The sequence below is a fragment of the Somniosus microcephalus genome, chromosome 7 (assembly GCF_052327205.1).
Source record: "Somniosus microcephalus isolate GS21.2 chromosome 7, FLI_Smic_1.0, whole genome shotgun sequence".
Lineage (NCBI taxonomy): Eukaryota > Metazoa > Chordata > Chondrichthyes > Squaliformes > Somniosidae > Somniosus > Somniosus microcephalus.
Genome location: NC_140993.1, coordinates 106,479,007 through 106,503,006, shown reverse-complemented (window position 1 = coordinate 106,503,006; position 24,000 = coordinate 106,479,007). Strand labels below are relative to the sequence as shown.

The window sequence follows — 24,000 nt, the reverse complement described above, 5'->3', positions numbered from 1 at the left end:
AATAGCTTAAAAAGGTATGGTGGTAGATGAGCAGTGGCTAGCATTTGAAGAAATCTTTCATAATTCTCAACGGATATACATTCCATTCAGAAATTAAAAACTCCATGGGAAAAATTATCCATCCGTGGCTAACTAAAGAAGTTAAGGATGACATTCGATTGAAAGAAGAAGCTTATAATGTTGCGAAGAATAGTAGTAAGCCTGAGGATTGGAAGAGTTTCAAAAACCAGCAAAGGATGACCAAAAAATTGATAAAAAAGGGAAAAAATAGAATGAGAGAAAACTAGCAAGAAATATAAAAAGATTGTAAGAGCTTCTACAAGTATGTAAAAAGGAAGAGAGTAGCAAAAGTAAACGTTGGTCCCTTAGAGGCTGAGACAGGAAAAATTATTATGGGGAATAATAAAATGGCAGAAACGTTAAACAAATATTTTGTATCTGTCTTCACAGTTGAAAACACAAAAAGCATAACGAAAATGGTGGGGAACCAAGTGTTCAATGAGGGTGAGGAACTTAATGCAATTAATATAAATAGAGAAAAAGCACCAGAGAAACTAATGGGACTAAAAGTCAACAAGTCCCCTGGACCTGATGACCTACATCCAAGGGTTCTAAAAGAGGTGGCTGCAGAGACAGCGGATGCATTGGTTTTGATCGTCCAAAATTCCCCAGACTCTAGAAGGGTCCCAGCGTATTGGAAGGTAGCAAATATAACACCGCTATTTGAGGGAGAGAGAAAACCTGGAACTACAGGCCAGTTAGCCTGACAAGTCAACATGGTTTTTATGAAAGGGAAATAGTGTCTGACAAATTTATTAGAGTTTTTTGAGGATGTAACTAGCAGGGTAGATAAAGGAGAACCAGTGGATGTAATATATTTGGATTTCCAAAAGGCATTCGATAATATGCCACATAAATGGTTATTAAACAAGATAAGGGCTCATGGGGTTGGGGGTAATATAGTAGCATGGATAGAGGATTGGTTAATGGACAGAAAACAGAGAGTAGGGATAAACAGGTCTTTTTCAGGTTGTCAGGCTGTAACAAGGATCAGTGCTGGGGCCTCAGCTATTTACAATCTATATTAATGACCTAGGTAAAGGGACCGAGCATAATGTATCCAAGTTTGCTGACGATACAAAGTTAGGTGGGACTGTAAGCTGTGAGGAGAACACAAGGGGCTCGATTTTCCAAGCCCTGAGGAGGCGGGAGTGGTGGTAAAATTGCAGAATCGGGGGCAGGAAGCCATCCCGCCCCCAACCCGTCTCCGTGCCAATGTCCCAGGAGGAGAGTACCCGACCTGTGCTGGGAGCCGCCTCCCCGAGGCGGGAAGGGGATTAGTGCCAATTAACTGCCTGTTAACAGGTAGTTAACAGGCAGTTTTTTACCTAATCCCTATTTTTAGCCCTGAAGTGTGGGCTGTCCGACGGCTCCGAACCACGCCAAGTTAGCAAGGCGGACCATCGATCTGCAGGGGTTGGAGGGGTCGAGATGTCCGTTGTGCAGCTGAGTGATGGGTGCATGTGTGCAGAGGTAAGTGTGTGAGGTAAGTGTAAAGTGTTTTAATAAGTTTTACTTACTTTTACCTGCAGGCTTCCTTCCTTCCTTCAGTTCTCGAGAGTCCCTCAGCTCACCGGCACAGAAAGCAGAATGGCCGCTGAACTGTCAAAAGCTGCAGCCTCTGCTTTCTGGTCTGGAGAGCTCTCTAACTGAGTCTGAGTAGAAGGACGCAAGTTAGAAGACAGATTGTCAGTGTTTGACAGCTTCACAGAGCTGTCAAACGCTGATTTTTCATCTGTCAAAAGCTCTTGACAGATGAAATGTCAATCGCTGACGTCACCAGTAACCAGGTGTCCCTTAATTGGCCTGCTGAGCCCGCTGGGCGGGCTTAACAAGGTCAATCAAGGGAAAATAGCGTGGGTTGGCCACAAGTCGATGGAGGCGGGACTACAACCCAAAAAGTGGGAGTCCCGCCTCCAAAAGCTCCTCATTGACAAAATCGAGCCCAAGGAGTCTGCAAAGGGATATAGATTGACTAAGTGAGTGGGCAGTAAGGTGGAGTATAATGTAGGGAAATATGAGGTTACTCACTTTGGTAGGAAGAATAGAAAAACAGAATATTTTTTAAATGGCGAGAAACTTTCAAATGTTGGTGTTCAGAGAGATATAGGTGTCCTCGTGCAAGAAAAACAGAAAGCTAGCATGCAGGTACAGCAAGCACTAAGGAAGGCAAATGGCATGTTGGCCTTTATTGTAAGGGGGTTGGAGTAAAAGAGTAAGGAAGTCTTACTACAATTGTACAGGGCCTTGGTGAAACCACACCTGGAGTACTGTGCACAGTTTTGGTCTCCTTATCTAAGGAAGGATATACTTGCCTTGGAGGCGGTGCAACGAAGGTTCACTAGATTGATTCCTGGGATGAGGGGGCTGTCCTATGATGAGAGATTATGTAGAATGGGCCTATACTCTCTGGAGTTTAGAAGAATGAGAGGTGATCTCATTGAAACATACAAGATTCTGAAGGTGATTGACATGGTAGTTAGTTAGAACAATTCAAATTACAGGGCAATATGATAAAAGTGTTTAAAATTATGAAATTATTTAAAATTATGGGACAGGTTATGTAGATGCATACAGTTTCCAGTAGTTACATAAGATATATGGCACAGAAACAGACCATTCGGCCCAACCAGTCCATGCTGGTGTTTATGCTCCACTCAAGACTCCTCCCGTCTTTCATCTATAGCTATCAGCATTAAACCCTCGATTCCCTTCTCCCTCATATGCTTGTCTAGCCTCCCCTTAAATGCATCTATACTTTTCGCTTCAACCACTCCCTGTGGTAGTGACTTCCACATTCTCACCACTCTTTGGGTAAAGAAGTTTCTTCTGAATTCCATAATGGATTGCTTGGTGACCATCTTATATTGATGGCCTCTAGTTATGCTCTTCCCCACAAGTGGAAACATTCTCTCTCTATCCACTCTCTCAGAACCTTTCATAATTTTAAAAACCTCCATTAGGTCACCCCTCAGCCTTCTTTTTTCAAGAGAAAAGAGACCCAGCCTGTTCATCCTTTCCTGGTATGTATACCCTCGCATTTCTGGTATCATCCTTGTAAATCTTCTCTGCACCCTCTAGTGCCTCTATATCCTTTTTATAATATGGCGACCAGAACTGTACACAGTACTCCAAGTGTGGTCTAACCAAGTTTCGATACAGGTTTAGTATAACTTCCCTACTTTTCAATTCTATACCTCTAGAAATAAACCCTAGTGCTTGGTTTGCTTTTTTTTTTTATGGCCTTGCTAACCTGTGTTACAACTTTGTGATTTGTGTGTTTGTACTCCGAGATCCCCTTGTTCCTCTACCCCACCTAGACTTGCATCCTCCAACTAATAAGTGACCTCCCTATTCTTCCTACCAAAATGTAATACCTCACATTTATCTGTGTTGAACTTCATTTGCCAATTATATGCCCATTCTGCAAGTGTATTAACGTCCTCCTGTAATTTGTTGCAGTCCTCCTCAGTACTGACTATTCATCCCCCACCCCCAATTTGGTGTCATTCGCAAATTTAGAAATTCTGTTTTTGATTCCAAAGTCTAAATCGTTAATATAAATTTTTAACAACAGCAGTCCCAGCACTGATCCTTGTGGAACACCACTGCCCACCTTCTGCCACTGTGAATAGCTACCTTTTAACCCTACTCTCTGCTTTCTGTCTTGAAGCCAGCTATCTATCCATTCTGTTACTTGTTCCCCAACTCCACATTCTCTGATCTTGTTCATCAGTCTATTATGGGGTACCTTATCGAAGGCCTTTTGAAAATCTAGATCAATTACATCTACGGCATTACCATTGTATACTCTCTCTGCTACCTCTTCAAAAAATTCAATGAGGTTGGTCAAGCAAGACTTTCCCTTTTGAAATCCATGCTGACTATTCATTACTATGTTTTTGATTTCTAGATGTTCTTCTATTTTCTCCTTTAGGTAGGGATTCCATTATTTTTTCCTACCACTGATGTTAAGCTGACTGGTCTATAATTCCCTGAACATGTTCTATTCCCTCTTCTTAAATATAAGTATTACGTTAGCTATCCGTCAGTCCTCTGGCACTACACCTTTTTCTAAAGAATAATTACATTTGTGTAGTAATGTCTCTGCTATCTCTTCCCTAGATTCTTTTAAAATGCGTGGATGCAATCCATCCGGACCAGGGGTTTTATCCTATTTGAGTTTGATTAGTTTATTTAATAATATCCCCTCTTTTTATTTTAAATGCACTTATCTGATTTCTAATCTCATCATCCAATGTCATATCCACCTGTTCTATCACCCTGGTAAATACTGAAGCAAAATAATTATTTAATATTTCTGCCATCTATCGTTACCTGTGGTATTACCCTTAATGGCCATATTCCCATCCCAACCTTCCTTTTTTTTTATTGATGTGCCTGTAAAATATTTTACTATTTTGATTTGTTCCTTGATAATTTAATTTGATAGTTCCTCTTTGCCTTCCTAATTGTTTTTTTGACTTCTCTCCTAATATCTTTGTATTCTCCCTTATCATGCACTCCCCTGCTGTCTATGTACTTGATGTATGCCTCTTTGCCTCAATTACCCTCAATTATTCCCTTATGGCTTTATTCATCCCTGGAGTCTCATTGGTGTTTAGTTTGTTCTTTCCTTTTAGTGGAATATATTGCTCCTACACTCTATTCAACACCATTTTAAATGTTTCCCATTGCTGTTCTATATTGTTTGCCAATGTTGTTGCCCATTTTATTTTCCCAAGTTCTATTCTCAGCCCCTCAATCAGCTTTTCTCCAATCTATTACCCTGGTTTTTGTCATACTTAGTCCTTCTCAATTATCATTTTAAAGCATATTATATTATGGTCACTATTACCTAGATGTTCCCCTACTTTTACTTCACTTATCTGCTCTGGTTCATTCCCCATTACTAGATCCAATAGCGAATCCTCCCTTGTTGGGCTTTTTATATATTGGGTTAGAAAGAAGTCCTGTACACAGTGTAGGAACTCCATTCCCTTATCCCTTTTACCTGCCTCTTCTGGTCAATTAATATCGGGGTAGTTGAAATCCCCCATGATTATTTATTCTATGTTTTTTATTCATTTCCCTCATTTGTCTGCATATTTCTTCCTCTACCTCCCTTCCACTGTTAGGTGGCCTGTAGACTACACCTATTAGTGTGATTGATCCTTTATTATCTTTTATCTCTATCCATATGGATTCTATTTTTGTCTTGCTGATAGTTGCATCACTTTTTTCTACTGCCGTTATGTTATCCCTAATAAGTACAGCTACTCCACCTCCCCTTTTTCCCCTCTATCTTTTCTAAATAGGTTATACCCTGCAATGTTTAGTTCCCAGTCCTGATTTTTCTGTAGCCATGTCTCAGTAATCCCTATGTCTGGTTCCTCGCAACGCAAGATTGCTCCAGCTCCCCTGTTTTATTACGGACACTGTGTGCATTGCTGTACAGGCAATTTAATTCATTTTTAATAGGATTTCCTCTCACTTTAACCATCTTTTTAGACTCCTATACTTTAACTCTATTTATTCCCTTGCCATCAATGTCCTCCCTTACTTTATTCTTTCCTATGCTCTCTTCTCCTGTTTTGTTTATAGTTAGGCTAGTTACTATGGAGTTAGGTCGCAAATCAGCCCCATATCTCTTAATACCATTGGTTAACAAAAATCTATCAATCTCAGATTTAAAATGAACAATTGATCTGGAATCAATTGCCTTTTGCAGAAGAGTGTTCCAAACTTCTACCACCCTTTGTGTGTAGAAGTGTTTCCTAATTTCACTCCTGATTTTCAATCTAATTTTTAGACTATGCCCCCTAGTCCTAGACTCACCAACCAGCAGAAACAGTTTCTCTCTATCTACCCTATCTGTTCCCCTTAACATCTTGAAAACTTTGATCAAATCACCCCTTAAACATCCAAATTCCAGGGAATACAACCCGAGTTTGTGTAATCTCTCCTCGTAATTTAACCCATGGAGTCCGGGTATCATTCTGGTAAACCTATGCTGCACTTTCTCCGAGGTCAATATATCCTTCCTAGCTGTGGTGCCCAGAACTGCTCTCAGTACTCCAGGTGTGATCTAACCAGGGCTTTGTATAGCTGAAGCATGACTTCTACCCCTTTATATTCTAGTCCTCTAGATATAAAGGCCAACGGTCCATTAGCCTTTTTCTGTGCCTGTTCATGACATTTTAATGATCAATGTACCTGGATCCCCAAGTCTATAATTCCCTAGTTTTCCCTTGCTCACCATTCTTAAATAGTGGAGTAACATGCGCAATATTTCAATCTAAAGGAACGGTTCCTGAATCGAGAAAACTTTGGAACACATTTATTAGGGCATCTGCAATGTTTTCACCTATTTCCTTTATAACCCTGGGTGGGAAACCATCTGGCCCTGGGGACTTGTCACTCTGTAGTGCCATTATTTTCTTCATTACTGTTATATTGCTTATGTTCCAGCATGCTGACCTCTTCCTCTACTGTAAATACTGACATGAATTAATTATTCAACAGGTCCACCATTTCCTTATTTTCATTGACAGTAGCACCGTTATCAATTTTCAAAGGGCCAGCATTGCTCCTGACCACCCTCCTTTTCCTAATATAATTGTAAAAATTGTGTGTTGATTTTGATATCCCTTGCAAGTTTCTTTTCATACTTTCTTTTTGTAGCTCTTACTACCTACTTTGTCAATCTTTCCTGTTCTTTGTATAATTCCCATTCGCTAGGATCAGTGCTATTTTTTGCATTTTTGTATGCTTTTTCTTTTAGTTTGATGTTGTCTCTTACCCCTTCAGTCGTCCATGGCTGCGGTTTTTGGAAAGTAGAGCCCTTGCCCCTTAACTGCTGGGTCCAGTGTCCCTGCCCCCACCCCCCCACCGAGCAATAGGACACCCCCAGAACCTTCCGATCTCCCCCCGACCTCCCAACCCTGATCTCCCCCATGAGGCCTCAGACCCCTTCAGCCTCCGAACCCCGGACCCCACTCCAGCCTTCCGATCCCTTGCCCCCGCCCCCCACCGAACCCAGCCATCCAACACCCCATACCCCCCACCCCGATCCCAGCCTTCCAACTGCCACTGGCCAATCCCGGCCTTCTGCGTCACCCCCACCAATCCCGGCCTTCAGCGCCCCCGCCGCCCCCTCCCCGATCCCGGCCTTCCGCACACCCCCCCAAATCCCGTCTTTCCGCATCCACGCCCCACCCCTAATCGCTGTCTTCTGTGCCCTTTCCCCCACCCACCCCCCCACCCCAGATCCCGGCCTTCCATGCGCCACACCCCCACTACCGGCCTTCGGACACCTCCCACCCCTGATCCCAGCCTCCGATTACTCCTCTCTGCTCCCCGGTTGCAGCATGATGCCGCAGGGCTACCCGCCTGACAGCCAGCCAGCATCTCAATCTGGCTGCCTGCGGATCGGGGGGAGCCGGTGAAAACAGAAAAAAAAAATTTAAATTCGGCAAGGCCTGAGGGAAACCTGTTCTCCCAACCGCAATCCAGCACCTCCCCCACCCCCACGTTAAAACCATGACCTTATCATTATTCTTCATTCACATCATTATTCTTCATTCATATCTACTTTTTTTTTTTTTTTTTTTTTTTTTAAGGATTGTGCTTTTAAGATGGCAACTGAATACAATTTACAAAGTGATGGGTGGAAAGGATCCTATAGCTTGCTTTTTACCTTGAAATACAAGCTTTAACTAAATTGATGGTTAATTAAAATTTAAGCTTATATCCCCAACTGTATTTCTGAATACATCTACAGTAAATGCTAATTCTGCTATTACTTGGAACTAATTCAACATTTTGTGCTATATAATTATACCTCAGTAATTAAGCAAATTCAGATTCTGAATCAGCTAAAATAAAATAAAAACAGGACACAGTGGCTTGAATATAACTTCAAAATTGACATAGCGTAACATATTTTATAACATTTATGGTAACTTACTGTCTCTAATGTTCTCCCATGTCCACTGATCATTTCGGAACAAAGGGTGCCTTTTGATTTCTGCAACACCATTCCGGCCTAGTCTCACTTCCCTAATGAAAATAATCAATAACCTGTTACTAAAACAATGCTGCAGTTCATTTCAGGAAAGACCACAGTATATGCACTACAGCTCCACTTATATAAAAGCAGATCATATACTCATTTCAAGTCAATTCAGTTTAAATTAAAGTCATTAGCAATTCTTTGTTTGCAACTTTAATGCAAGCCACAGCTGGCCCAAGACCACTGATGATGCTAATTTTCAAAACCGTGCTCTTCATCCCTACCAATGACAGTATTTTCCGAAGAGTTTTGTCCTTCTGTCCAGAAACTTTTTTTGTAAATGTTTTTGTTAAACTGAGGGATCCACAGGCTCCCAAAATGACTACATGCAAGTCTGCACACTTTGAGAAACTTTCATACATTCTAGAACAGTTTCACAACCTCTATGTACTTCCTTTCTATTGCAGGTTTGAGTAGTGTAGGAGACCCGGAAAGAGGGTAGAAAAGAATATTTGCCTCTTTCAGGTTACAACCCTGCCTTTTTGTAACTTGATTTCATACAATTAGATTGGACTCGGTTTACATTCTAGAATACGATTTTAAAATAAGACTGAAAATAGTTTCTTCCAGTTATGCTAAGCCCAGAAAAAAGGTGAACTAATTTGTTCTGTACCTCTATGGGATCTATTTTATCAATTACCTTGCGTTTTAAGCAATGCACTGGAAAGAGCTAGATTTCCTCACAGTTCGATGGCCCGTAATTTGCAGTCAGCAGCGATGCAACGGTGATTGCCGCTGACCTTGAAGAAAGCTGCCCAGAGATGGAGGTTTCTCAACATGTAATTGATTGTAGCACTATGAATAGGGGATTCCTAGTGCCATGCAGCAATGACATAATCAAGATGTCAAAGCAGCCAATCACATTGAAGAATTCTCAGACAGCAAACCAGGGAATAAAAAGCAGCTTTTATCCTCACTTTTTAAAAATGTTAGAGAGCGAAATAAAGATTAGTACTTTCACATAGGGATAAGGTAGAAGCTGAAATATCATGAACAAGCTGTAAAAAAAAATTTACTTTTTTTTTTTTTTTTAATTGTAATTTTTATCATAATGGAGAAACTTAATATTCCACAAATATAAAAATGTGTTTTTCAGGGCCAGAACGGTTGTTTAGCAGTCAGTACGCTGTTAAAACCCTAATTACACCTATTCCAACAAGGCTCAACATTTAATGGGGTATTTAATAGCAATATTAGCACAGAACAGCTCAAGTTTTCGTCAGCTCCACTGAGTACACGGACTGCCGGCTATGTGGGGAGGGGGGGCCACAGCGCGCTGGAGCAGTAAATCACTGATCGCAACTTCAGGATTTCCACATTTAGATGCACATGCTCTAAATCCTGAAGTTGTGGTCAGTTTCAGAGAGGTAATAACAGTGAACGCTGACAGTTCGCCATCATTACCCACCGCAAAATCCGGGCCAATGTCTTTTTTATCATACCGGTCAGTGAGGAAAGCACAGATGAGGCTTTTTGCATCCTTGGAAATTTCATTGTCATCAGGAAACGTCAATGAGTTTTTGTGATTCATGATTTTGCTGTATGTTCCAACTAGTGAATCTGCATAAAAGGGTGTGTCACCTATAAGAAAGAAAAATCAGCATTAAAAGATCAGTTCAAGTCTCGGCTTTGTAAATATTAATAGGACATTGACAAACAAGAACTGCAGATTACAAACAACTTAAATTTACCCACTGGATCATGGTCATCACAATAACTAATTTCAATACTCTGTTATACACTATATCATTGGACCGCTCAGCATGTTGAAGACATACCAGTGTAAAGCGTAATACCAATGGTCCAATTGTACTGGGGTAGGATAAATCAATCAATGTTACTCAAAGGGTCATGTTTGTGATGTGATGTTTAACCTAACAAGGATTTAATCTAATTTTAATGCTGAGTTTATTTTAGTTTCCAGCCTGCAGAATACTCAAAAATGCAAAAACAGATATTCCACACTCAAGTTTTCACCGGCCTTGGTTTAGCCAATGACCTTAAATTTCCTCTTTAAATTATTTTAGTTACTAGAGCTACGAGAACGGAGTTGCACATTAGGCAAAATGTGCGCTGAGAATCACTTACTGCAGGGCAAAACTAGATCACAGCACACCAAGCTGAGTGGAATACTTGCGGAGTCAGATCATTTTGCCAATTAGTATAAGCTCTCAGACAGCTTTGATTTTGTGCCAGCAACTAGCCAAATGCGACATGCATTGGTGGTTATACCGTTAACTCTTAAGTTTAATTGTTGTAGCCACAAGGCATCTATAGACTCCCAGTTCCTTATCTGATTCTTGATGGGGGGGGGGGGGGGGGGAAGTTGATTTTTCCCTAAATTCCACACATTAAATGGTATGAAATTGTATACAGGAGACTTTGGTTTATCCAGAAGTTGTATGTCCGGAAATCTCGATCTACCGGCAGAAATCAGGAGCCGTTCTGTTAGGTTGTTTTTCTTCTCGTGGCTTTTTTTCTCCAACAGTCAGGCTTTGGAAAGTCTTTCTGAAGCTGTTGCTAAGCTACAGAGACGCTTCCAAGGTACGGGCCGACTGTTTGAAGCTGTTGCTAAGCAACAGTGTTTGTTGTCAGATACGGAGATGAAAATCTCCGTATGCTTCAACATTAACTTTGTATGTCCGGCAGTTTTGATAGATTGGCAACAGCTTGGTCCTGTCGGTGCCGGATATAACAAAGTTTCCTGTACATCGATTTTTAATTTCAAACTGGAATTTGTACAACATAATTAACATTTAAATAGACTAGCATTTATTAATGCACCTTTTCATCACTCACCGACAAGCATTTCATACAGGAAGACTCCAACTGACCACCAATCACACTCCCTTCCATAATAGCCATCTCCTCCTTGAGATTTCAGCACCTCGGGGGAAATGTAATCAGGAGTCCCCACTGCAGTATCACATCGTACCATCCCTTCCTATAATAGTAAGGAAAATGGTTAGTTAAGTCATGCTAAACAAATACACTGCTTTGCACGGAGTTACAAAAGTTTGATAACATATTATGATCAAGTACAGGATTCACCATCTACAAGGCACAAGTCAGGAGTGTGATGGAATACTTTCCACTTGCCTGGATGAGTGCAGCTCCGACAATACTCAAGAAGCCCAACCTTCTAACCTACGTAAACTTGAGGTCATCCAAAATGCGGCTGCCCGTGTCCCAACTCGCACCAAGTCCCGTTCACCCATCACCCCTGTGCTCGTTGACCTACAGTGGCTCCCGGTCAAGCAACACCTCAATTTTAAAATTCTCACCCTGGTTTTCAAATCCCTCCATGGCCTCGCTCCTCCCCATCTCTGTAATCTCCTCCAGCCCACAACTCTCCAAGATATCTGTGCTCCTCTAATTCTGCCCTCTTGAACATCCCTGATTTTTAATCGCTCCACCATTGGTGGCCGTGCCTTCAGTTGCCTAGGCCCTAAGCTCTGGAATTCCTAGCCTAAACCTCTCCGCCTCTCTTTCCTCCTTTAAGAATCTCCTTAGAACCTACCTCTTTGATCCAGCTTTTGGTCATCTGCCCTAATTTCTCCTTATGTGGCTCAGTGTCAAATCTTTTAGCTTATAATACTCCTGTGAAGCGCCTTGGGAAGTTTTACTAGGTTAAAGGTGCTATATAAAATACAAGTTGTTGTTGGAATACTCTCCACTTGCCTGGATGAGTGCAGCTCCAACAATACTCAAGAAGCCCAACACCATCCAGGACAAAGCAGCCCACTTGATTGGCACCCCATCCACCACATTAAACATTCACTCCATCCACCACCGGCACACCGTGACTGCAGTGTGTACCATCTACAAGATGCACTGCAGCAACTTGCCAAGGCTTCTTCAACGGCATCTCCCAAACCTGCAATCTCTTCCACCTAGAAGGACAAGAGCAGCAAACGCATGGGAACACCATCACCTCTAAGTTCCCCTCCAAGTCACACAACATCCTGACTTGGAAATATATCATCGTTCCTTCATCGTCGCTGGGTCAAAATCCTGGAACATACTCCGTAACAGCACTGCGGGAGTACCCTAACCACACGGACTGCAGTGGTTCAAGGCAACGGCTCAGCACCACCTTCTCGGCAGCAATTAGGGATGGGCAATAATTGCTGGCCTTGCCAGCGACACCCATACCCCGTGAATGAATAAAAGAAAGTACAGGATCGAATCTGAAATGATTATTCAGAGAATTTGATGAATATCCTGTGATAGGTAAGAGTGCTACTACTGAACGAAAGCTAAGTCAGAAGGTTTCGGGTTTAAGCCCAACTCCAGGACTTGAGCACATAATCTGGGCTGACACTTCGGGCTCGATTTTGCCAAGCACGAGGAGGTGGGTTTGGAGGCGTGCGAGGTGGTAAAATCGCAAAAAATGGCGGGCGGGCCCAATCCCACCTCCAACCAATTTTCCCAAATGCGTGTTTTCTGATCCCCTTTCCAGGCCTCCTCTATTATCCCATTTTGAGAGGCTTTTCCGATTTTTAGACATCCTACACGCCTCCTCTGGAACACGCCAGGTAATCCTGGCGGCCTCACAATTGGATAGCTTACTAACAGATGCAGCTTCACCATTACAAAGGAGTTTTCACCGATTATCATTTGCAGGTGGCAGAACTTTGTTGTCTCAGGTCTGGGCGAACTTTTAGCAGGCCTACTCATAGTTGTGGAAGTTTGGAGCCTGACACCCATCTCCAGCGTGACCTCCTGGGAAACCCCTCTCCCCACCTTGACTGAGCACTTCCTCAACTGAGGCATATACCAGAAGCATAGCGACCATTTAATTCCTTTCCTCCTGGACATCAGATTCGGACAAAGACCAGCCGCGGCAGCAGCAGAACCATGAACAATAGCAGCAGCAACAGCAGGAGCATCAACAGGAGCGCCAAACTGCTAGTCAACCACCTGAAGCTGCACAGGCCAGAAGGCGCCTGCGCGTGACAACATTTTAGCCCGGGATGCAAAGGACGCACTCATCTTGGCCAGATTTGGTGAGCCTGCACAATCGAACACTTTTGTCTCGCACCTTCTTACCAGAGCATCCACAATGGACAAGAACCTGCGGATTCCTATCACTCTGACCACCATACTGACTATTGCAAGGCGTCCTAAGCCGTCAATGTGAGAGTCCCATTTGCGAAATGACACAGGCCACAACTTCAACAGTTTGCCAACAAATCTGTTTATAATACAATGACAATGATGGCTGGTCCAAATACAAAACATCACAGCACCCAAGTGACTACCCTTGTGACTACTTGTGCTTTATCTTCCTCTTACACGTGCTCCTATGTGGTGCTTCCCCTGTGATGTCAGCAGATGTGGAGGCCCCTTGCTCACTTTCTTGCTGCTCCTGTCTCGACGCCTTTGGCGGCCGTCCTCTGGGGTGGCGAATCTGTGCAGGCTCGCCAAGTCTGCTGCTCCTGTGGCTGTGCAGGGGCTGAGACACCCATCACAGTTGGAGGAGGACTCTGGTGGGGCTCTGACCAAGAGCTCTGCAGTGGCATGGTCGTGTGAGCGCTTGGAGAGGAGCCCCCACTTCCTTGTTCTCTGCCACCAACATCCCTCTCATGGGTCAGCCCCACTTCAGAGCTAGCAAGTGGCTTGACAGCACTTTGCTGCACTTCAGGGGGGCCATGAGGACCCGTTTCTGCACTGGAAGTCCCACTCCAGAGAACTTCCATGAAGGTCTGGTTCGTATGCTCAATAGCTGACCATCGCTCCTCATATGTCATTCTAGTCTGAACGATTACCATGTTTTCCATACCCTAGCGACTAAGCCGTAACCATCCTCTCCTCTACAGTAGCCATCATCTCCTCTACGGTAGCCAGCCTTTCCACGGAGGTTGCCATCCTTTCCGCGGTGATGCGTTCATGCGCCAATGCCCCCACAAAGGCTCTGCTCAGGTTTACGATGGACTCCTCCATTCGCTCCACACTCGCAGCGACCTTGGAGACAAAACCTGCCAGAGACTCCTGCACCTGTTCCTGGAGTTCCAGCACCGCTCTCCTTCTGGATGGACACGAAGGCACAGGGATGACATGCAGCTGAGCCGAGCTGGCAGAGTCCTACGCCCTCCGACAAGGACTCTCCACTGCTGTCCCCGTCTCCACCATCTGCTGATGTTCACTTGTGATCTGTGATACACCAGGTGCCAACACTATTCTATCTCGAAGGTCCCACTGAGGTGTACGCTGGTGCTGGGTGCGCTGAATTCTGCTGACGCTGCGCCCTCAGAGGTTGCAGCTTCCTCTGAGGAGTCAGGAATTCAGGCTTGTCCTCCTGGACAGTGGGGTCAGGGGCTTTCGATGGTCCTGTGGGGGAGTAAAGGAAAGAGTTAAGATGTGAGGTCAAGGTTACATGCACACTGAATAGTGTAGATGATCATAGGTCCATCTGTTAGAGCATCAGATTCATTATCAGTGACTCATGCAATGTCAATGAGAGAGATGCCAAACTATTCTGTCACCAGCTTGCGCCCGTCTGTCCGTCCCCCACTTGGGTATCCTCCTCAATCCCAGCGATTTCCAGGGCCGCCTCCTCCCAAGGGGTGAGCTGGGCTACTGAGGGTGACCCTCCTCCGGTCATGGCTCTTTCCCTCTTATTGTGGGCTCTCTTTTCCTGCAATGAGGGACACAAGTGGAGTTTGAGTGAGAATGAAGGAGTGAGTGTAGAGAATCCATAGCATAGAGGCTTAGAAGGATACAAAGGACCGCTCCGTGTGTTATAAGTTGTTGTCATTGCATCACAGTGATAGGGAGTGTGAGGGCTGCATGGTCGAATAGTTTAGTAAATGTGACCAGAGCGAGAGAGGGAATGGGTAAGGGTGCAGGGATGCAAGTGTCAAGTGGGATGTGGAGGAAGAGGTTGGCAAAGCAGAGTGCTGGTGAGGAGAGGCGATGGGGATCAGATTGAGGGTGATGGGAAAGTCATACTCACTTTTCCTGTGTGGAGAAGGTCATGAAACCTCTTCCTGCATTGCAGCCAGGTTCTGCGGCTCATTGAAATAGAGTTGACCTCCTGGGCCACTTGCAGCCACACAGCTGGGGTGGCTTTTTTCTCCCTGAGGAAGGGAACAGCACCTCCTTATTACATCTGGCTCCCTCCACCAGAGCTTGGAGGGAGGGATCGTCAAACCGAGGTGCACACTTTTGCTTGATCGTGGACATTGTCAGGAATTCAACACCTTCATACAATTTGCAGAGCCTTTGCAGTCTCCAGAAGAAGCAAGGCTGCTTGCAGGCCTTAAATCCAACAGCATTGATGACGTCATCGGAGACGACTTTCTGTATAAAAAGACTCAATGGACCAGGGGATCCCATGCGCAGAAAATCAATCGCCCAATTAGGGGAAAATCCCACTTTTTCAACACTTCACTTAGGAGTTGGGGTCCTGACACAATTTCCACCTGACATGCCCCAACCCGCCCACACTGACAAAATCCAGCCCTTCAGTAGTGATGATAGACTACTGCATTCTCGAATATGCCGTCTCTTGGATGAGGCCCCATCTACCTGCTCAGATGGATGTAAAAGGTATACACCTGGTGCCCTGGCCAACACTTACCCCTCAACCAACACCACCAATAATACATTAACTGGTCATTTATGTGCAAATTGGCTACATAACAAAAGTGACCGCGCTTCAACTGTAATCGTTGGTTGTGAAGCATTTTTGGACGTCCCAAGGACGAAAAAGATATAAAATGCAAGTTATTTCCTTCTGTAACAATTAAATCCAATTTAAAAGCAACGCAGGTAGCATCATGTAGGAGTAAGGTCCAGATTCAATCCCCCATGCTACTGAGTTCCCAATTATGCCATGTCATTAAAATGTCAAGCTATTGGAAGATATTTTTGCACAGGCTGCAAATATGAGAATTATGGAAATAGGAGGCCATTCCAGAATGGCATTCCAGAGAACTGAAAAACCATTGTAAATGCTCTTGGTCACAGCTGGTGTGTAGGTTGGGAAGAAATATACAAAGAATATTACCATCAAACTGAAAATAAAAGAATCCAAATGGGCCTTGGTGTGGTACCACATTTAAATGAATGGAATTGACCATGAGTGGCAAAGTCAACAGTGTATTACAATCAGGCCACGTTGTAGTTTAAACAACAAACCATGACCCATGTGACATTTTATTTATGATTACCTAATGCTAATTATTAAAATGTAATATCATTTGCATAATAAAGGAAAATGAAACAAATGGAAGGCCTAACATGCACAACAATGTAATATTATAGCTATGTGTGGTGATTCAGTGGGTACTGGTGTTTACACTCAGGTTCTTGAGAGATACTTTAGAGGCTATATTAATAAGTGAGCCTTCTAAAAACTGTCGCAAAATAGTTGAAAAAGATTACGCATCAGGTCAAAGCTCTTGCTCACTTCTGGTGTCAGTGAAAATTGATCAAAAGCATCAGAGGGCATCAGTCAAGCACTTAGATGCTTAGAATGTCTTCTACCTAGGCATACTAAGCAAAGTACAACTTGCCTCAGCCAGTGTAGCTTCCTTCAGTTGTTTCTGGAAACATCCTCTGCTAAAACTTGATTCACCTCCTGGCTTTGGAGTGGAGGAGAACTTTGGTGCCAAATTGGTACCCAAGGTCTCTCTGGACCTGCAGTACTCAGAGGAACATAGGAACTGCTAGACAAAAGAGACCAAGGTCCATCAAGTTCACATTCCGCCATCCTGGTAGTCGCATGGCACAACAATAATGGAGTTTAATTATGCTCCTCACACTTACAGCCAGGAGAGCCTTCAATTGAATCAAGCACTTGTGCTAAATTTCAAGATGACTTCACACTTGGTAAAGTTTTATAACAATTAACGAAGTAAAATGAATGTTACAAATTTGGGTCTGTCGTAGATACCTTCTCGGGTTCAGTGGCATCAGTTACTCCCGTAAGTGGATCTCATGCCCTTTACGTGCCAGAGCTGACTTGCATTGCCCAATATTTATGTTTACTATAGCATATCCCAGCATGTAACAATGGTACTTCCTTGTGAACCAAAATAGATTTTTGTGTCTTTATCACAATTCCCTATGTGCCTTTCTGTTTGTTTTGAAGGACTGAGGAAACACCTGGTAAGATGGGGCCAGATACAAATTATTAAGCAGCTTTATTTCACAAGTGTTATAGAGGAAGAGTTATGATTGAATTAAGTGAACCAAATCAGTACAATTTGTATTCACATAATAATACATTTCCTCCCATTAGTTGGTTGTTTTGTTTGACATAAAATAACTGCATTCTCAAGAGTCTGGTAAAAGTTTGCCCTTGCCACTTTCTGCTTATAAACCTGACTGACTATTTTTTTCTCACTGTGTTCACAACACAAGAGGACCTGTGCCAGACACTCTCCTCCAAGCATCCGGAACCAGGGATCACCTAACACAATGGATGCAAGGCATTTATCGATTACTCAGAGAAACTAATTAATTGCTAATTGTTTACACTCTTTGGGGATAATTAGCATTTTAACCACCTTTCATCTCGGTACCTTTTTAAAAAAAACTTGTGTGAATACACTTTGCTTTAGAACACAATCGGTTTTTGTAACACTTTTTTTTCCCCAAATCCTTTCTATGGAAAAATGGTCAAAAAACTTCCAGAATATTACAATGAGCATGGAATCAGTCACCGGAAAGTATCCATGCCATTCAATATAGAGTTTAAAACTGGCACTGGACATTGATGGAGGCCGAGGTGGAACTGACTATGACTAAACCAATCAAAATAGATCTGCAGTGGGTCAGTAGCAACCAAGAGAGTCAATAATTTAGCAAATGAAAACCCTGCAAAATATTTATAACAAAGCAATAAAACTAGAAAAATGTTGCAACAGGTATTTAAAAAAAAAACACTACAAAACTATGGAATACTAGCAAAATCAATAGACTTATTTAAACTTTTCCCGATTTGGAATAGTGCATACAGATCTTGTTGGGGGAATCTGTGAAGAGAAGGGTAAGTACCAGCGGTGCGAACAATATGTAATAGGAGTAGGGAAATGTCTCTTAACCAACACATGCACGACATTAAGTTCTAGGTTCCTTCCCTTTGCATTATGAAAGAATTTTATATTTCTATGCAGAGGATGAACAAATAAAGGATGAGGTATGTGTTGAACAACGTGACTATAAAAATGCAGATCTTAGCTGGCCAGAAACAACTGTTACTCATTTCCACAAAACATTCTGTGAAATACAAGTCTATATCACTATAGAAGTCACAGGAGCACCTGCCAGATGGAAATTATCACTCAGAATTCAGAATATCTGATCAAAACTCAAGCTGTGTGATGTCAACTGAACCTTTCAAAGCATTGCTATTTATTAATAAATATATTCTGTAGTACACAAAACAAGACAAATGGTTCAGTGTTATGGAATTTAACAGTATGATTAGGAAATAAATCAGTACAACAACAAAATGGGGACAACTCATCAAACCTGAAACACCAAGGGAGAAATATTCAATATGGAATACTACTTACTTTATTCATCGTCATGCAAGTTCCAAAATCTGCTAATTTTAAGTGACCAGCTTTGTCAAGCAACATATTATCTGGCTTCACATCTCTGACAAAAGACAAAAAAAGGACTTCTATTATAAAATACTTTTGCAACATAAAAAGTAATTTAGGTGCTAATGGTCAGCACAGTTCTTGTAAACATTTAATGTATACACATCGCACACACATGCACATGTAACATAACGTACACAAAGAAAAAAGAACTTGCATTTATATCGTGTATTTCACAACCTATGGGTGTCCCGAAGCGCTTTACAGTTAATGAAGTTCTTTGGAAGTGTCCCACAAACAGAAATGTGATAATGACCAACTAATCTGTTTGTGATGTTGGTCAAGGGATAAGTATTGGTCAGGACACCAAGGAGAACGCCCCTACACTTCATCGAATGTGCCATGGGATCTTTTACATCCACCTGAGCAGGCAGACGAGGCCTCGGTTTAACGTCTCACCCAAAAGACGACACCTACGACAGTGCAGCACTCCCTCAGTACTGCAATGCAGCATCAGCTTAGATTTCGTGCTCAGGTCTTTGGAATGGTACTTGAACCGGCAACCTTCCGACTCAGAGGTGAGAGTGCTACCAGTGAGCCATGGCTCACACATAACACACACACACAACATGCATGTGCACAACTTCTCCCAAATTGGCCACTGGGTTTTTATCTGGTTTTTCGCCTCTCCCGGGAGATCACATGGGTTCGGGTGGATGGAGAGTGATAGAAGATTTGAGGTTAGGATCAGATCAGCCATGATCTTATTGAATGGTGGAGCAGGCTCGAGGGGCCGATTGGCCTACTCCTGCTCCTATTTCTAATGTTCTTATGTTACAACACACACAGCACAAGTGCAACGCACTCTCACAAGTGGGTGCACGCGCGCGCAGCGTAACATACAACACACACCCCACACACACAAGCATGCATACACACGGTTTATGTGAATTTGTGTATATATTTTAAACATCATTAAAGCCCCAACATAACTGCATCAAATTTGGATAATAAGTTTAATTTGCAACAGTCAGGAGTAACTGTCTGAATAATTAATTACCTGTGAATGAAGCCCATGGAATGAATCGCATCCAAGGCAAGCACAACTTCTGCTGTGTAAAACCTGGCCCATTTTTCAGGCATGTCATAATTACTCATTAAATTTACGAGATCCCCACCAGGCATGTATTCCATCACCATGTAGAGATAACGGTTATCTTGGAATGCATAGGACAGCTATTTAGAGTGTAACAACAGATTTATCAATTCATAACTGCAAAACTGTCAAAAGTAACGTTGCCATTATACTATGCAAATAAGAATGAACACTCAAGTTATGTCAAAAGCAAAATACTGCAGATGCTGTAAATCTGAAATAAAAACAGAAAATGCTGGAAATGCTCAACCGGTCAGACAGCATCTGTGGGGAAAGAGAGTTAACTTTTTGGGTCGATGACCTTTCAACATGACTGGAAAAAGTAGAGATGTAACAGGTTTTAAGCAAGTAAAGAGGCAGGGAAAGGGGAGTAAAGAACAAAAGGGAAGATCTGTGATAGGGTGGAAGGCAAGAGTGATTAAATGACAAAAGGGATAGTGGTGCAAGGCAAAAGGGAGTGGTAATAGGACAAGAAAATAAACCAAAGTTGTCTTTTTGTTCACAATCTACTGAAGGCATAAAAAAAAGCAAAAAAGTTCTCTTGTACAGAATGGCAATAACTCCTTATCAAAGGCACCATCTTGAAGAATGTTCATAAACTCTTGCTAAAAAAGCCACATACTTTAAAAAAAAAAAAAAAAAATCATTTAACCCAAGAGTAACTGTGATCTGGTGAACCATTAAACCATTCTGCAATGGTAAATACAACGGTAATTTTTGTGTTGTTGTCAGGCCTCAAGAAATTCTTTACTTCACTATTCTGTATCCCTTCTTCACACCCCGCCTCAAACATCTGCTGAAAGGTCTGTTTAAATACAATGGACCTTTCAGCTAATATGATTCAAATTATTCAACAGTGTGCACAGATATCTCATTCAAGATGAGGGGTTATAAAAGTAAAAAACAGCCAACTTCGATTGTTGCTCTCCATAAACCTGTACATTAACGACAGAATATACAAATCAGATTTCTTAAATTTATTTACAGGATAATATAAATTAAAATTATGAATTGAGTAAAATATATTACGGTAAAAGCTATTCTATTTAGAAAGGTGGTCTCCACAATATTGGTTTTAAAATAGTTTTATTTGGGACTTTCAACTTTGGGGGTGGTTTCTCTTGCCAATTTTCTCTCCTCCCTTCTAAAGACATTGATAGCTTCCTGGGGGCTACTATTCCTCAGTAAGCCACGACAGCGTCAGCAGATTATTCACCTACGGGACATCATAGCCTTTCAGCACAACAAAAGCTGAAAAGTAAGAACCTTGACATATTTTTGCTTCCTTACCCTATGTCGCTACTGCTGTCCCAGCTGAGATTAGATAATTGCATACAGACCAGGATTGAACCTGGGTACTTCCTGATCTGTACAGTATAGTTACTCACTGGATTAGTCTCTAAACTCTCAGATTTATGGGTACAGGTTAATTTTGAACTTGAAAAATAATTTACAATAATTTAGATGCAACGATGTTCAGAATCAACAACTCCACAGTTTATCAACAGATTTTCAAAACTACTCACTCAATACATGATAGTAAAAACACATTTAAAATACCTGTACAACCCACGGACTATTAGCAAAAGCCATGATGCCCCTCTCTTCCCAGAAGAATGCTGAATCAGATCGCTTAATCATCTCAAACTTGCTGAGCAGTTTCATTGCAAACACTTTTCTTGTACCTCTGTGTCTCACCTTAAAAAAAAAAAAATATTGCAACAGCATATAATTCAGAAACAGGGAGTTTGAGTCTTAAGTCCTGGGTTAAAATAATGGCATCTTTGACTTCAGATGAACATATCTACCATGCTGTCCTTTATTTGCCCTCATGGCAATTTTCAAATGAATACATGTAATTACTTTTGCTGTAACACTCAGTACTGTAGTTAAAATATTTAAATTTCATGAAACACATTGGAACCTATCTTTTCACTATCTCAATTTGTTTACAAATATTGAAGGATTTAAAAATAACTCATTTGCAAAACATTTAAAAATGTCAAGCATTGTAGCAGAAATTAGATACTGTAGAAACTAAAGAATGTTGCTGTTTATAAATCATTAATTAAAAGTTTAGCATCTAACTTCTGTCCATCACACATGGAGTCTCTGTTGCACACTTCAAATCTTATTCCATAGAACAGTAGGATAACTGTCAACATTAAAACATTTCACCGGCATCTGCTACGAGTGGGCAGTATGACACGGCAGTCCCCTAGCATCATTCAAAATAGGTACTGAAGTCAAACCTTTTGTAAACATAACTGCACTGAGAGAGAGAGAGAGAGGTGGGAAAAGAATAAGAACAATTCTGGGTTCCTAATTTGGACAGGAAAGGTTTATTCCAATGACTGGCTTTTTGCCCATTACTTGATCAAATAAACCATCAAACTTACTCCACATTACAAAAATTGCAATGGAGCGCTCCAAGATTATGATGATAATCAAATCCTGCAAAAGATTTGCATTTTTTGTTAAAACTTTTAAGACTGGTAAAAAAAATCTCCTCCTGATACCACAATCATTTAACCAACCAAAGCAATCTGGGCAGATATTTTTCATAACTGCAAATCAAAGTCTAACAATTCATATCATTAAAGTATAAAAATGTGGTAAAGTTAAACTGATTATTTCCTTGCTGATGTTTTAGGCTAGTGGAGGTGTTAAAGGTAGGCTCTGCAGGAACTTTATTTTCATTGCATTTTCACACTCTTCCCTGCCACAAGGCAAGCATGCCTTGGCATTATTATTGTCCATGGCAAGGTCAATAGCATTACAGGACTCGGACAGGAGATGGCAGTGGAGCAGATGGTCCATCGTTTGTGGCTCATCACCATACCAAGATAATTAAAACCAAATACTTTTTAAAGTAAATCTTTTCTCTGCTAAAAAATGATCAGTGATATTTCAATATAGGCAACTATTGAAATTGCATCTTGTAAGGTTTATAATTGCCCGGTTTGCGGTAGTACTGATGGCAAAACCGTCAGCACACCTCTGAAACTAACAGCAACTTCTGGAGTCCACACGTGTGCAGATAAACGTGGAAATCCAGAAGTTACTGTCAGTGATTCTATGCTTCTCCACAGGCTGCGCTGTTGAACTCTCCCGAATCCGCAATCAATTCAAATCACTGAAATGACGAAAACTTCCCCTTTCACGCTGGAATATCACTGTTAAAAACCCCGGAAAAAGTTAAACCTTGTTTGAAAGAGGTGCAACTGGGTTTTTAAACTGCATACTGACTGCTGAACAACCATTCTGGCCCTGAAATGACTAATTTTATATTTGTGGCATGTCAAATGTTTCCATTATGATAAAAATTCCATTTTTTTAAATATATATATTTTTTTTTTTAATTTGTTTATGTTTCAGCTTCTACCTTAATTCCATGTGTATGGCCCAATCTTTATTTCGCTCTCTGTAAAATGATTAAAAAGTGAAGGAAAATCAGTGGATTTTACTTCCTGATTTGCCATCTGAGAATTCTTCAATATGCTTGGCTGCTTAGCCAGCTTGATGACATCACCGTTACTGGACGCTGGAGATCCCCTTGACTTGGCGTCAGAATGAAATGAACGTCAGGAGAGGTGAAATCCACACCAGAGAGATCGCTAAATCTTTATGGGCAGCTTTCTTCAAGGTCAGCAGAGAGCGCCATCACTTCGCCGCTGACCTCAAAATCTGGGCCAATATTTTGTATTTGTTCTTGGGTAGATACAGGGGCGATTCCCTCTCAAGAAACCATACACTTCCTCCACAAGTCTTAGAACTAACTCTGCTGTTGAGTATTGATACAATAGTCAGCTATAACCTGAGCAGATGGCACAAAGCACACAAGTAACAGCACACTAGAGCACTGCGTGGGATGTGGTGTGTGTTTATGATACCCCTACGGGACCGTGAGTAATGTGTTTGACCAATTAATCTAAATGAAGCATTAAGTCAACACTAATTTTTGTACAAATTCCCTGAAGGTGAATATGATAAATGTGGAATGATTGATGTAAATATTGTTGACTACCATCTTGAAATTCATCAGAGCAATTGGGGGAAAAAAATATAATTTATGTAATGAAAGATACTTTGACGTAGTAAATTTGAAAGTCCACTAAAAATATCAACTGTGAACTGAGCACCCACAAAAC

The 24,000-nt window shown here is 41.8% G+C and overlaps 1 protein-coding gene across 3 annotated transcripts in view; it reads right to left on the bottom strand.

The window, feature by feature from the left end:
* Window positions 1-24,000, bottom strand: part of rock1 (Rho-associated, coiled-coil containing protein kinase 1) — a 245,316-nt gene that overhangs the window by 113,100 nt on the left and 108,216 nt on the right. For all 3 annotated transcript variants that reach the window (XM_085992815.1, XM_085992816.1, XM_085992813.1), the window contains exons 4-9: window positions 21,410-21,547; window positions 19,754-19,929; window positions 18,664-18,748; window positions 10,934-11,078; window positions 9,577-9,715; window positions 8,030-8,121 (exon numbers count right to left, since the gene is read on the bottom strand). In XM_085992815.1, coding sequence (XP_085848941.1) covers window positions 8,030-8,121; window positions 9,577-9,715; window positions 10,934-11,078; window positions 18,664-18,748; window positions 19,754-19,929; window positions 21,410-21,547 — 775 coding nt within the window. The remainder of the gene's footprint in view (window positions 1-8,029; window positions 8,122-9,576; window positions 9,716-10,933; window positions 11,079-18,663; window positions 18,749-19,753; window positions 19,930-21,409; window positions 21,548-24,000) is intronic.